This window comes from Mytilus californianus, unplaced genomic scaffold, assembly GCF_021869535.1.
Source record: "Mytilus californianus isolate M0D057914Y unplaced genomic scaffold, xbMytCali1.0.p SCAF_7, whole genome shotgun sequence".
Lineage (NCBI taxonomy): Eukaryota > Metazoa > Mollusca > Bivalvia > Mytilida > Mytilidae > Mytilus > Mytilus californianus.
In genome coordinates, this window is record NW_026262723.1 from 24,017,729 (window position 1) to 24,032,648 (window position 14,920).

General features: G+C 32.7%; 1 protein-coding gene and 1 long non-coding RNA gene across 2 annotated transcripts in view; one reads left to right on the forward strand and one right to left on the reverse strand.

The window, feature by feature from the left end:
- The window catches only part of LOC127710171 (uncharacterized), a 38,441-nt gene extending 26,192 nt beyond the window's left edge, over positions 1–12,249 (forward strand). The window contains exon 4 of the mRNA XM_052215921.1: positions 9,836–12,249. Within this exon, the coding sequence (XP_052071881.1) occupies positions 9,836–12,141 (2,306 nt within the window). The 3' untranslated portion in view covers positions 12,142–12,249. The remainder of the gene's footprint in view (positions 1–9,835) is intronic.
- A 714-nt stretch (positions 12,250–12,963) lies between these two features.
- On the reverse strand, positions 12,964–14,699 carry LOC127710195 (uncharacterized). Its single transcript, XR_007986036.1, has 2 exons — positions 13,540–14,699; positions 12,964–13,197 (listed from the first exon to the last, which is right to left on the reverse strand). It is a non-coding gene; the product is annotated as an uncharacterized LOC127710195 (long non-coding RNA).
- Between the last annotated feature and the right edge of the window lie 221 nt (positions 14,700–14,920).

Here is a 14,920-nt window from a genome sequence, read left to right on the forward strand (position 1 = left end):
CGGAGCCTTGTATACTTCTCTTCCTTTCTGTATCAGGACTACCAACAAATGCCGAATTACAGATTTGCATGAAACTCTTTAAAGCTACCATGGCAGATATGTTCATCCATAAAATAAAAAGCAGTTTCTACCTGCAAGAACATAAAATTTTCCACAAAGAATCAATAGCTCCTGATATTTTGTAAATAAAACAGATTTTTAGGATCAATAATGTTTTTATCTTATTTTCAAATTTTCAATAAAAAACATAACATTATGAACACATTTTTGTTTTGACAAAATAATTGTAACACCCCGCCCCCTTTTTACCTTTCAAACAAAAGAATGATTGATGTACATGTATTATTGATTATTTTAACATAGGAATTATAAATTGACAAACTTTTCATCTTGTACAATTTTATCAGTTATACCTGGAATTCAAAACAATTAATTTATCATAAATATAATGTTTATGTTGACAATGACATGGATCACTGACACTGACAGACAAATTTGAAGACCATTTTTTGATGTGTTCAATTAATGAAAGCCAAATCAAATACCGTAACAATTTGTATATCTTTTAAGCAAAATATCAAACATATTTCCTGTAAATAAACTTATCTGATAATAAATCTGCCATACGTGACAACTCTGGACATCAATCTCTTCAGTTGAACTTTAAGGGCGAAATAACATTTGGTCACGTCACATGACTTTTATTCCAAGTCATTTAAATGTTTCACTCCATCTGTTTGTCTGTCTGTCTGTCCATCTGTCAGTCCGGCAAATCAGTTTATTTTATAATTTCCACACTTTTTTTTTCATACTAATCTTGAAGATATTGATTTGATATTTGGTGTATTGTTTATAATGACAAGTTACAGATCAATTTCGAATTTTGTTCTGGTCTGATGATTTTGTGCAGAGTAATGCATGTAATGGTCCTTTGACTTAGAAAATTCACTAAAATAATCAGTTTTCCGCACTTTTTTTGTCATTCTTGAAGATATTGATTTGATAATTGGTATATAGTTTTATCATGACAAGTTACAGTTCCAGTTTGAATTTTGGTCCAGTCTGATGATTGTGTGCAGAGTTATGGTCCTTGGACTTAGAAAATTCACTTAAATAATCAGTTTTCCACACTTTTTTCGTCAGGCTTGAAGATATTGATTTGAGAATTAGTATATAATTTTATCATGACAAGTTACAGATCAAGTTCGAATTTTGTCCCGGTCTGATGATTTTGTGCAGAGTTATGGTCCTTGGACAAAATTCACTTAAATAATCAGTTTTCAACACTTTTTTTCGTCATGCATTAAAGATATTGACTTGATATTTGTTTAAACATGACAAGTTATAGATCAAGTTAGGATTGTGTTCCTATGCAATGAATGTTTAACTGGTAGGGGACTATGTATTGCCATGCATTTCTCACAGAATGCTTGTTACACTTGGTATGAAGGTTTATTACTGTATTATTATATTACGTTGTGTTATGATCTTATATATACAATTACTGTCTTTTGATGAGGTAAATATGTGGTTTCATTGACTTTGAAAAACTGATATTCACTGAGGCCAACGGCCTAAGTGAATGTCACTAGGTTTTTCAAAAGTCAATTAAACCACATATTTACCGAAACAGAAGACAGTAATTGTTTTATTCCATGTTCCGAGAGAGGAAAATATGTTTAAATAACAGTTATTTACCAAAACGAACTAAACGTCAAAAATTGTATCGTTATTATACATGTAAAAGCATGCAACGTTTTGCGCGGTAAATATACTTTTTCCGCAGGTGAATATGCTTATTTATTCAAAATCCCATTCATATAGAAAAACCTACTAAAGTTCTATCAATATGGAATTATGACCTTTATCTAATGGTCAAATTAGTTGATTTTTGGGACATTTTTATAAGACCACAAAAAAATTTTTGTGGTCGTATATTGGTATGACGTTGGTGTCATTGTCGTCATTGACGTCCGAAGACACATTGGTTTTCGCACTCTAACTTTAGTTTAAGTGAATGGATCTCTATGAAATTTTACCATAAGGTTCAATACCACAAAAGGAAGGTTGGGATTGATTTTGGGGGTTATGGTACCAACAGTTAAGGAATTAGGGGCCCAAAAGGGGCCAAAAATAAGCATTTTTGTAACTTCCAGACATAACTTGTGTGTTATTGTATGGATCTCTCTGACATTGTATCACAAGGTTCCATATCACAAAGGGAATGCTGGAATTGATTTTGGGGGTAATTGCCTCAAAACTTTAGGAATTAGGGGCAAAAAAGGGGCAAAAAATAAGCATTTTTCTAGTTTCATGACAATAACTTGTGTGTAAGTGTATGGATCTTTCTGAAATTGTACTACAAGGTTCCATATCACATAGGGAAAGCTGGAATTGGGTTTGGGGGTAATTGCCAAAAATGTTTAGGAATAAGGGGCCAAAAATAAGCATTTTTATACGACCGCAAAAAAATTTTGTGGTCGTATATTTATATGACGTTGGCGTCGTCGTCGTCCGAAGACACATTGGTTTTCGCACTCTAACTTTAGTTTAAGTGAATGGATCTTTTTGAAATTTTACCATAAGGTTAAATACCACAAAAGGAAGGTTGGGATTGATTTTGGGGGTTATGGTACCAACAGTTAAGGAATTAGGGGCCAAAAAGGGGCCAAAAATAAGCATTTTCTAGTTTCCAGACAATAACTGTGGAACTGTGTATGGATCTCTCTGAAATTATACTACAAGTTTCCATACCACAAAGGGATGGTTAGGATTTGCTTTGTGGGGTTATGGCTCAAACCGTTTAGGAATTAGGGGCAAAAAAGGGGGAAAAACAGGGTTGTCCTGGTTAATTGACCAATACTTTAGTTCAAAACATAATTTAAAGCAGTGTAAGGGAGATAAATCAAATACATCATTGAAATTATCTCCCTTACAATGCTTTTAAATTATGTATAAAGTAATGGTTAATGAACAATAAAGATAATTTAAAACAGTGTAAGGGAGGTAATCCAAATACAACGTTTTGGTTACTTCCCTTACACTGCTTTTAAATTATGTTTAAAGAAATGCATATTTATAAAGGAAGACCAGTAAAAATATCTGCAAATGTTGCATCTTTTTTTTTTTACAAAAAAATCCATATGAAAGATTTGACTTTTTAATTATATTATAAAATAGATTAAGTTAGCACTATGTTAAATTTAAATGGGTAATTATGGTTGCCAACTCCATTGGAAATTTGAATTGAGATTATGACCATATCTTGAGGGAAAGAATTTTTTTGGGGAAAAAAGGGGGGGGGGGATAAAAAGAAATTGTGGGGGGTCAATTTTTTCCCATTTCAGATTTCAGAAATTAAAAAGAATTATTCTTCAAGATTTTTTTTTTTTTCAAATTTCAAATATTGAAAAATTTCAAGAAGTCTTTAATTGCACAGTAAGGCGCATTAGATTTGTAAAATCTTTGATCACATTTATTTATTTGTTATGCCGAATCTAACAGTGTATTTAGATTTTTAATTTTGGGTCCAGTTTTCAAATTGGTCTACATTAAGGTCCAAAGGGTCCAAAATTAAACTTAGTTTGATTTTAGCAAAAATTGAATTCTTGGGGTTCTTTGATATGCTGAATCTAAACATGTGTTTAGATTTTTGATTATGGGCCCAGTTTTCAAGTTTGTCCAAGTTGGGGTCCAAAATTAAACTTTGTTTGATTTGAACAAAAATTGAATATATGTGGTTCTTTGATATGCTGAATCTAACCATGTATTTTGATTTTGGACATTGGACCATAATAGGTAAATTAAAAAAATTCAAGTTCTTAGACCACATTCTTTCTGAGTCAGAAACCTATACTGTGTCAAATATTTAATAACAATCCAAATTCAGAGCTGTATCAAGCTTGAATGTTGTGTCCATATTTGCCCCAACTGTTCAGGGTTCGACCTCTGCGGTCGTATCAAGCTGCGCCCCAGCGAAGCATTTTATTAATTCTATTATAAAATAGGTTAAGTTAGCACTATGGTAAATTTAAATGGGTAATTTTGGTTGCCAACTCCATTGGAAATTTGAATTGAGATTATCACCATATCTTGAGGGAAAGAATTTTTTTGGGGGAAAAAAGGGGGGGGGGGGGATAAAAAGAAATTGTGGGGGATCAATTTTTTCTCATTTTATGATTTCAGAAATTAAAAAGAATTATTCTTCAAATATTATTTTTTTTCAAATTTCAAATATTGAAAAATTTCAAGAAGTAATCTTTAATTGCACAGTATGGCGCATTAGATTTGTTAAATCTTTGATCACATTTATTTATTTGTTATGCCGAATTTTAACAGTGTATTTAGATTTTTAATTTTGGGTCCAGTTTTCAAAATAGTCTACATTAAGGTCCAAAGGACCAAAATTAAACTTTGTTTGATTTTAGCAAAAATTGAATATATGAGGTTCTTTGATATGCTGAATCTAAACATGTATTTAGATTTTTGATTTTTGGCCCAGTTTTCAAGTTGGTCCAAATTGGGGTCCAAAATTAAACTTTTTTTGATTTCAACAAAAATTGAATATATGGGGTTCTTTGATATGCTGAATCTAACCATGTATTTAGATTTTTTATTTGTGGGCCCCGCTATCAAATTGGTTCATATTGAAGTCAAAAGGGTCCAAAATTAAACTTTGTTTGATTTCATCAAAAATTGAATTATTGGGGTTCTTTGATATTCCAAATCTAACTGTGTATTTAGATTTTTAATTTTAAGTCCTGTTTTTTAAATTGGTCTACATTAAGGTCCAAAGGGTCCAAAATTAAACTTAGTTTGATTTTAGCAAAAATTGAATTCTTGGGGTTCTTTGATATGCTGAATCTAAACATGTGTTTAGATTTTTGATTATGGGCCCAGTTTTCAAGTTTGTCCAAGTTGGGGTCCAAAATTAAACTTTGTTTGATTTGAACAAAAATTGAATATATGGGGTTCTTTGATATGCTGAATCTAACCATGTATTTTGATTTTGGACATTGGACCATAATAGGTAAATTAAAAAAATTCAAGTTCTTAGACCACATTCTTTCTGTGTCAGAAACCTATACTGTGTCAAATATTTAATAACAATCCAAATTCAGAGCTGTATCAAGCTTGAATGTTGTGTCCATATTTGCCCCAACTGTTCAGGGTTCGACCTCTGCGGTCGTATCAAGCTGCGCCCCAGCGAAGCATTTTATTAATTCTATTATAAAATAGGTTAAGTTAGCACTATGGTAAATTTAAATGGGTAATTTTGGTTGCCAACTCCATTGGAAATTTGAATTGAGATTATCACCATATCTTGGGGGAAAGAATTTTTTTGGGGGAAAAAAGGGGGGGGGATAAAAAGAAATTGTGGGGGATCAATTTTTTCTCATTTCTGATTTCAGAAATTAAAAAGAATTATTCTTCAAATATTATTTTTTTTCAAATTTCAAATATTGAAAAATTTCAAGAAGTAATCTTTAATTGCACAGTATGGCGCATTAGATTTGTTAAATCTTTGATCACATTTATTTATTTGTTATGCCGAATCTAACAGTGTATTTAGATTTTTAATTTTGGGTCCAGTTTTCAAAATAGTCTACATTAAGGTCCAAAGGACCAAAATTAAACTTTGTTTGATTTTAGCAAAAATTGAATATATGAGGTTCTTTGATATGCTGAATCTAAACATGTATTTAGATTTTTGATTTTTGGCCCAGTTTTCAAGTTGGTCCAAATTGGGGTCCAAAATTAAACTTTGTTTGATTTCAACAATAATTGAATATATGGGTTTTTTTGATATGCTGAATCTAAACATGTATTGAGATTTTTGATTATGGGCCCAGTTTTCAAGTTGGTCCAAATTGGGGTCCAAAATTAAACTTTGTTTGATTTCAACAAAAATTGAATATATGAGGTTCTTTGATATGCTGAATCTAACCATGTATTTATATTTTTTATTTGTGGACCCCGTTATCAAATTGGTTCATATTGAGGTCAAAAGGGTCCAAAATTAAACTTTGTTTGATTTCATCTAAAATTGAATTATTGGGGCTCTTTGATATTCCAAATCTAACTGTGTATTTAGATTTTTAATTTTGGGTCCTGTTTTTTAAATTGGTCTACATTAAGGTCCAAAGGGTCCAAAGTTAAGCTTAGTTTGATTTTAACAAAAATTGAATTCTTGGGGTTCTTTGATATACTGAATCTAAACATGTGTTTAGATTTTTGATTATGGGCCCAGTTTTCAAGTTGGTCCAAGTTGGGGTCCAAAATTAAACTTTGTTTGATTTTAACAAAAATTGAATATATGGGGTTCTTTGATATGCTGAATCTAACCATGTATTTTGATTTTGGACATTGGACCATAATAGGTAAATTAAAAAAATTCAAGTTCTTAGACCACATTCTTTCTGTGTCAGAAACCTATGCTGTTTCAAATATTTAATAACAATCCAAATTCAGAGCTGTATCAAGCTTGAATGTTGTGTCCATACTTGCCCCAACTGTTCAGGGTTCGACCTCTGCGGTCGTATCAAGCTGCGCCCCAGCGAAGCATTTTATTCCAGTTTCCAGACAATAACTTGTGTTTAAGTGTATGGATCTGTCTGAAATTGCACTGCAAGGTACCATACCACAAAGGGAAGGCTGTGATTGATTTTGGGGGTAATTGCCTCAAAATTTTAGGAATTAGGGGCCAAAAAGGGGAAAAAAAACAAGCATTTTTTCTAATTTCAGGACAATAACTTGTGTGTTAGTGTATGGATCTTTATGAAATTGTACTACAAGGTTCCATATCACAAAGGGAAAGCTGGGTTTGAGTTTGGGGGTAATTGCCCTAAACGTTTAGGAATTTGGGGCCAAAAAGGGGCCTAAAAACAAGCATTTTTCTAGTTTCCAGACAATAACTTATGTTCAAGTGTATGGATCTCTCTGAAATTGTACTGCAAGGTACCATACCACAAAGGGAAGGCTGGGATTGAGTTTTGGGGTGGTGAATCATAAGGGGGTTCAAAAAATTTGGGGGGGATTTTTTTTTCCTTTTTTTTCCTTTTTTTTCTTTAAAATTTTCCATTTTAAATTGGTTATTTCTGATTTATATATAAAAGCAAATAATAATGATATGGTTTGAATAGGTAAATTAAAAAAATTTAAGTTCTTAGACCACATTCATTCTGTGTCAGAAACCTATGCTGTGTCACATATTTAATCACAATCCAAATTCAGTGCTGTATCAAGCTTGAATGTTGTGTCCATACTTGCCCCACATAAGAATGTGTTTTTGTAGATCGAATCAGTCAATCAAATGATTTACCTTTGCTTCACTTTCAATGTTGACATTCTTTTCCTTTTAGTAACTAAATACCCATAATTCGTGCGTAATCCATCTCTAGCTAAACTTAAATTGAAGGTCACATGAATGCGGATTCAATGAGGTCGAATTATTAACTTGCAAGTGAATAATTCATCATCGATTTTTCTTTGCTTCTTTTGACAAAATTAAACCATACTGGCTGCTAAAAGCATATTATTATTTGACTATTTCACTTTCATTAATGATTGAACAAATATTTTATGTTTTTTATTTATCTCATAGCTAGTGCTTTTTTAAGAGGGACCCAAAATCATGTATTTTAATTTATCACATATTTGTTGAAAAAAACATTTAATTTGGCTTTTGCATGATTATGTAATAACCTCAAAATTATCCTACTCATTTTGCTGCGTAGGGCATAAACGTGTTTATTGGTTATTGTGCCCCGATTCCAAATGATGTGTCGTCGTTGCGTCCTAAACGACAATGGCGAACAATGACTGTGTTTATATTGAAAATTATGTGAATTCTTCTACAATGGCCACTAGTAACAATGTACAACCAATTATTATCGATTTAGCTCAAGTTAATGCTTAATTATCGCTTTTGTGTATTACCATATTCAAAAGTAAGGGGAATGTTGACAATAAATTTGTATGCAGTAAATGAAAAAAAAAATGATGGAAAATGTGATAAATGTTTAGATTTTACCTGTTGTGGTCAATTAAATTGTTATAATTGAACGTTTTTGTCTCGCCTTGACGGAGTCAAAAAGCGAGACATAGGTATGCTGTTTCCGGCGGCGGCGGCAGCGTCAACAATGTACAAATGATGTAATAGTTTGTGATTAGGTCTAGTTCATGGTTAACCACTAGTGGTAGGTCAATGATATTTGGTATGCAGTTTTATTAGCATTGGCACATCTCATTACCATGGAGATTATTTGGCCCCGCCCCCTCAGTCAAGGTCTATTGACTTTGAAACTTTGCTTAGTTTTCATGTATTAGTTTGTGATTAGGTCAGTTTATGGGGAATAACTAGTGGTAGGTCAATGATATTTGGTATGCAGTTGTATAAGCATTGGCATATCTCATTTCCATGGAGATTATTTGGCCCCTCCCCCTCATTCATGGTCTATTGACTTTGAAATTTTGCTTAGTTTTCATGTATTAGTTTGTGATTAGGTCAGTTCAAGGGGAACCATTAGTGGTAGGCCAATGTTAATTGGTGTTCAGTTGTATAAGCATTAGCACATCTCATTTCTATGGAGAATATTTGGCCCCGCCCCCTCAGTCATGGTCTATTTACTTTGAAACTTTTGATTAGTTTACATGTATTAATAGTTTGTGATTAGATCAGTTTAAGATGAACTGCTAATGTCAATGATATTTGGTATGCAAATTTATTGGCATTTGCAAGTAACTTTTCCATGGAGATTATATAGCCCCACCCTTGATCATGGTTCATTGACTTTGATACTTTTACATAGTTTACAACATGTACAAGTTAATGTTTGTGTTTAGGTTTGTATAAAGGGAACGACTTATAGTAAGTCAATGGTATTTGGTATGCAGTTGTATTAGCATTGGCACATCTCATTCCATGGAGACTGTTTAGCCATGTACCTTCAGTCATGGTTCATCGACTTTGAATATTTGTATAACTTACATGTTAAAGTATTGCTATTTTAATTTCAACATTTGCATTATCAAAATTACAAAAAGGCAAGACATATCTCTGTGATAACAGTTTATTTAAGTTTCTGTGAGCTGATATTTTATCATGCAAATATTGACATTAAGTTTTGTGATAAAGTAAGTTTGTTAAATTACTGTTTCAGTTAAATTTTGTATTTTGATACTTGGAAGTTTTGCCTATACCTTTCAGACTTAACATTTAGAACAAACAAAAGAAATCAAAAGATAATTTGAAGAAAAACAATCAATACCATGGTCAAAAGTTTATTCTCTTTTCTGCAGAACTTAAATATGTGAAAAAAAGATAATAACATGTCTTTTCCATATTGGTCCTAGTATCATCCCTTAACCCATATTGGCCCTCGGCTAAAGTCTCGGGATGGTACCAGGGCCAATATGGAAAAGGAAATGTTATAATCTATAAGTTCTTTAAAATGATTTCACAATTAGTTATATTTTTAAAGTATTGGTCCTTGGTTAACCAAGACAATATGTTTGTGTCTTGCTATAAAGTATATATTTTGAGGGGGTATTTTCAATTTAGATCGTATCAAAACAAGCAGATGTGATATCATTGCCAATGACACAAATATTGACAAAAGGACAAGCAGGTAAATGACCACAGGTCAGCATCCTGCCTTCAACAATGAGTGCAACCAATACTGTATAGTAAGGTATAAAAGGTTTTGAGATAACAAAATGTGAAACAACTTGCACCATAGACTTATTCCACTATTTTATAGCTGTTTTAAATGATTATGAATAATACATATAAATAGTTTTTTTTCTTATTAGCTACACTTTATATATTTTGCAGAGCAGAAACAAATAGAGGACTGGGAAGAGAAAGATAAGATGTTTGTATCTACAATAGCCAGTGATTACGTCATGGAATGTTTACAGGACAACAGTTGCTTGACATTAACTGCCCCATCAGGAGTTGGAAAATCATTTATTGCCAGACACACAGCACTTGTTTTAAAGAAGGAAGGATACAATATAATACCAGTAGAATTACCAGCCGACATTAAAACTTATTATCAGCCTGGTAATCAGACCGTCTTCATTGTAGATGATATTTGTGGAAATTTCACTGCGAATCAACAACAGATTGATAACTGGAAACAATTGTTACCTGTGATTAAAATAATTATTGCAGACAAATGTTGTAAGATTATTGTATCTTGTAGATTACAAGTCTATAAAGATGATAAGTTTAATATATTATTACCTTTTAAATCCTGTGAATGTAACTTAATATCAGATAAGTTAGGTCTTACATCTGTTGAGAAAACAAACATAGCAAAAACCTATATTGGTACCAGCATGACAGATATTGATGATTTATCTTCTAAATGTGATTTTTTCCCACTCTTGTGTTCCTTATATCAAGAAAAAAAAGATGTAGATGTTAAAGAATATTTCAAAAATCCTTTTGATGTCTATAAAAGTGAGCTAGACAGGTTAAGTGAGCATGGTGATGAAGGGAAATATAAAATATGTAGTCTTGCTTTATTTGTTCTCTTCAATAATCAGCTAAAGGAAAAATGGTTCCAGGGTAAAATGACAGATGAACAACGAGAGATCATAAAAGACACATGTGAGGCTTGTGAAATCTCCAGTATACCAAAGGCAAAACTAAAGAAAGCACTTGACACTCTAGATGGTACATTTATCTGTAAACAGAATGGTGTTTATAGAACTGTACATGATAAACTGTTTGACTTTCTTGCTCATTACTTTGGTCAGAAAATGATTGAATGTTTAATAGATCATGGTGATAGTGATTTAGTACATGAACGTTTTATTTGGCAGACATCATCAGATGACAAGAACAGTAACATAGACCATGTAGACTTCATTATAGAAATACCAGATATTTATTTAGAATCATATTTGAAAAGGTTTATAAAGGACTGGTCAGCAGGAAAGGTGAGAGTTATATTCATGAACAACAATTTGACAGTATCATTATTCAGACAACAGTTATTACAGCACTTAAAACAACTGGACAAATCACAACAAGTAACATTAGCCATTACCAAAGATACAGTGTTACCAAAGGAGCACCATGGATCAGGTACTACTCCACTGATATGTACTTGTTATGATGGTTATACTGATATGGTACAGTGGATGTTACATAATGATGTGGATGTGGATCAGTGTAGAGATGATGGAGTTACTGGACTGTACATGGCAATTCAGGAAAGACATACTGATATAGTAAAGTTACTGTTAGAGAAGAATCCTAATGTTGATCTATGTGACAAGAATGGCTGTAGTCCTCTAAACAGAGCAAGTGAGAAAGGACATACTGATATAGTAAAGTTACTGTTAGAGAAGAATCCTAATGTTGATCTATGTGACAAGGATGGCTGTAGTCCTCTGTACAGGGCAAGTCAGAATGGACATACTGATATAGTAAAGTTACTGTTAGAGAGGAATCCTAATGTTGATCTATGTGACAAGGATGGTATAACACCACTGTCCCTGTCATGTTATTATAACCACACCAGTATAGTCCAGCTATTAGTTAAACATAAACCAGACATTAATACCCAGGCAATATTTGGTTTTAATGCTTTATATGTTAGTGCAATGATCGGAAACGTAGAGATAACAAAGTTACTATTAGAGAACAATGCTGACTGTAATAAAAGTAATCATAGTAAACAGTCTATAACAGAAGCATTAACTAATCATCCAAAGTACACATTAGATGAAATAAACCAAGGCTTATTTGATAGTTTGATGGAGAATACATCATCACATGTAACAGACTATGTCAGTAAGAATTCAGTAGAGTATGCCTTTGATGTAGTAGCTGGTTCTTCTCCATTACACATAGCCTGTTTTATGGGTAGGACAGATGTAGTCAATTGTCTTCTGGACCACAATACTAACATCAACATGACAAAAGAAGATGGCACCACACCATTATTTTATGCATGTGAAGTAGGACATGAGGATATTGTACGTTTATTGTTAGATAAAGGAGCAGATACACAGATATGTAGACTTGATGGGAAATCCCCTTTAAAGATTGCAACAGATAATGGACATACATCTATAGTAATGATTGTAACAGAACACATGAAGAAGGAGGAAAAACAGACTTGATGGGAAATCCCCTTTAAAGATTGCAATAGATAATAGACATAAATCTATAGTAATGATGTTAACAAATCACATAAAGGGGGAAGACAAACTTTCTTCTTAATACTTGTTTTTATTAGCTCACCTGGCCCGAATCACTTGGCGTTCGTCGTCCGTCGTCGTCGTTAACTTTTTACATTTTGAACTTCTTCTAGAGAAGCACTGAATGGAATGAAACCAAACATGGCATGAATGTTCCTTATGAGGTGCTGACCAAGTGTTGTTACTTTGAAGCCGATCCATCATCCAAGATGGCCACCAGCTGGGGACAGTGTTTAACAAAGGACCCTATGGACAATACATACAAATGTCTTCTTTTAGAGAACCACTGAATGGATTGAAACAAAACATTGCATGAATGTTCCTTATGAGGTGCTGACTAAGTGTTGTTACTTTGAAGCTGATCCTTCATCCACGATGGCCGCCAGCGGGGGGACTTAGTTTAACATAAGATCCTATTGGAAATACATACAAATGCTTCTTCTAGAGGTGCACTGAATGGAATGAAACCAAACATGGCATAAATGTTTCTTATGAGGTGCTGATGAAGTGTTGCGACTTTGTTGCTGATTTACTGTACAAGATGGCCACCAGGATTTTTTATTAAATTACAGGGCCAATATTAAACCAAATTTGGCCTCACTCATTATTAGGGTATCTGTTATGATTTTAATCTATTTTAACATTATTTCCAAAACCAAAGTAGAGTCAGGTGAGCGACACAGGCTCTAGAGAGCCTCTAGTTGTTCTTTGTAACAAGTGAAAAAAAAATGCATATATTTTATAAAATAAAATTGGGAATGGAAATAGGGAATATGTTAAAGAGACAACAAACCGACTAAAGAGCAGACAACAGCCGAAGGCCACCAATGGGTCTTCAATGCAGATAGAAAATCCCGCACCCGGAGGTGGTCCTCAGCTGGCCCCGAAATAAAATTGTGTGCTAATATATACTATTCTTTCCATTAAATTGTCTCTACTTTGATTCCCACTGCATGGAATATATCTTGGTTTTATCACCTGGAACAGAAGAACCTATTTAATTTAGATGTACTAAAACTATTCTGGTCATGCCAATAAGTACAAATGAACCACTTGGTTAACATTGTAATTCTATCATTACTTAGTAGTTATTTTTAATTACTTCATCTTTTTCTAAGGTCACATTTCTTTCTATTGAATGTATTAAAGGCAATACAAGATTTTGTCATCACTTTGGGTCCATTGTTTCATGTCCATTCTTCGCTTCTTTACTTTTCAAAGAATGATAGAAATTTAAATATAGATAGAACAGTTTTCCAATTTTTGGATTTGTGACCCTGACAGCTTAACTTCATTTTACATATTTCTTGGGTTAATCACCTGGAACAGAAGGACCTACAAAACTACTCTGTGGATGCCAATGAAAACAACTGTACAATTTTCAGTAAACATTGTAATTATATCATTACTTTTATTTTCTTCATTGTTTTCTAAAGTGGCTTTTCTTTCTACTTGATGAGTCAGGTCAGATCAGTTTTTGTCTTATTTAATGCTCATATTATTATCAAAGGTTACATATTTTACTGATTGTATGACCTTGTTACACTATTCACACATATGGACTACCATTTTATTTTTATTGATATGTTGGTTAATGTTTTTCTTTGTATATGTATTTCTTTATATATTTTTTTGAACATTACAAACCCTATATTTCTTGTTTGGATTTGTTGTGATGTTTGGGTACTGTCTAATTACAAGATATGCATGATATGTGGTATTTAAAAGAACTAATTACATTGATATACATTCCATGTATAATACAGTTATCTATCAAGTCTTTAGATATAGGAAAGATGTGACCGTGACACAGACTGATTATTTGTTTTGCAACAAATTCTTATCATGTCTAAAAAATAAAAGTTGTATCTCAGCAGATCTAAAAGGCCATGTGAGATCTGTCATCACTTTGGGTCCATTGTCTGTTGATCTAGCCAAAAGGCCAAGAGAGATTATCTCATCATTTGTCGTCCATTGTCGTCCATTAACTTTTACAAAAATCTTGTCCTCTGAAACCACTGGGCCAAATTTAACCAAACTTTACCACAATCATTATTGGGGTATTTAGTTTTAAAAAATGTGGCCAATGACCAAGGTTTCCCTTGGGTCCATTTTCTTTTACGCCACCTCTTTCGCCAAAACAAGTTATTTTTCGCCACTTTCAATTTTGTAAGAAATGTGAGAAGAGGGCATTGGAAAAGCGAATACAAAGGGTAGGGTGCATTGAAGTGTGAGTGGGAAGCCCTGTATTTCCTTGCATTGGTAAATTTATGCAGTTTTATTTTTTCACCACTTTCAATTTTTTTTTTCGCCAACTTACATAGTTTTCGTTTAAATTTTCCTTCTTTTTAACAAAAAAAATCAGTTTGTCACATTGTTATATAAAAAAAAGAAGATGTGGTATGATTTCCAATCAGACAACTCTCCACAATAGACCAAATGACATAGAAGTTACCAACTATAGGCCAGTGTACAGCCTTCAACAAAACCAATACTGCATAGTCAGCTATAAAAGGCCCAGACTAAATGACAAATGCAAAACAAAAAGAACAATTCAAACGAGAAAACTAACTATGTCTATTATAATTCTTCATTTCTATTTTATGATTTGCATTGTAATGAATAAACACTCAATGATAACAGACATTTAGTTTTTAAAAGTAACTGTCAAATTGCAATACAGATCATGAAATCATCATTT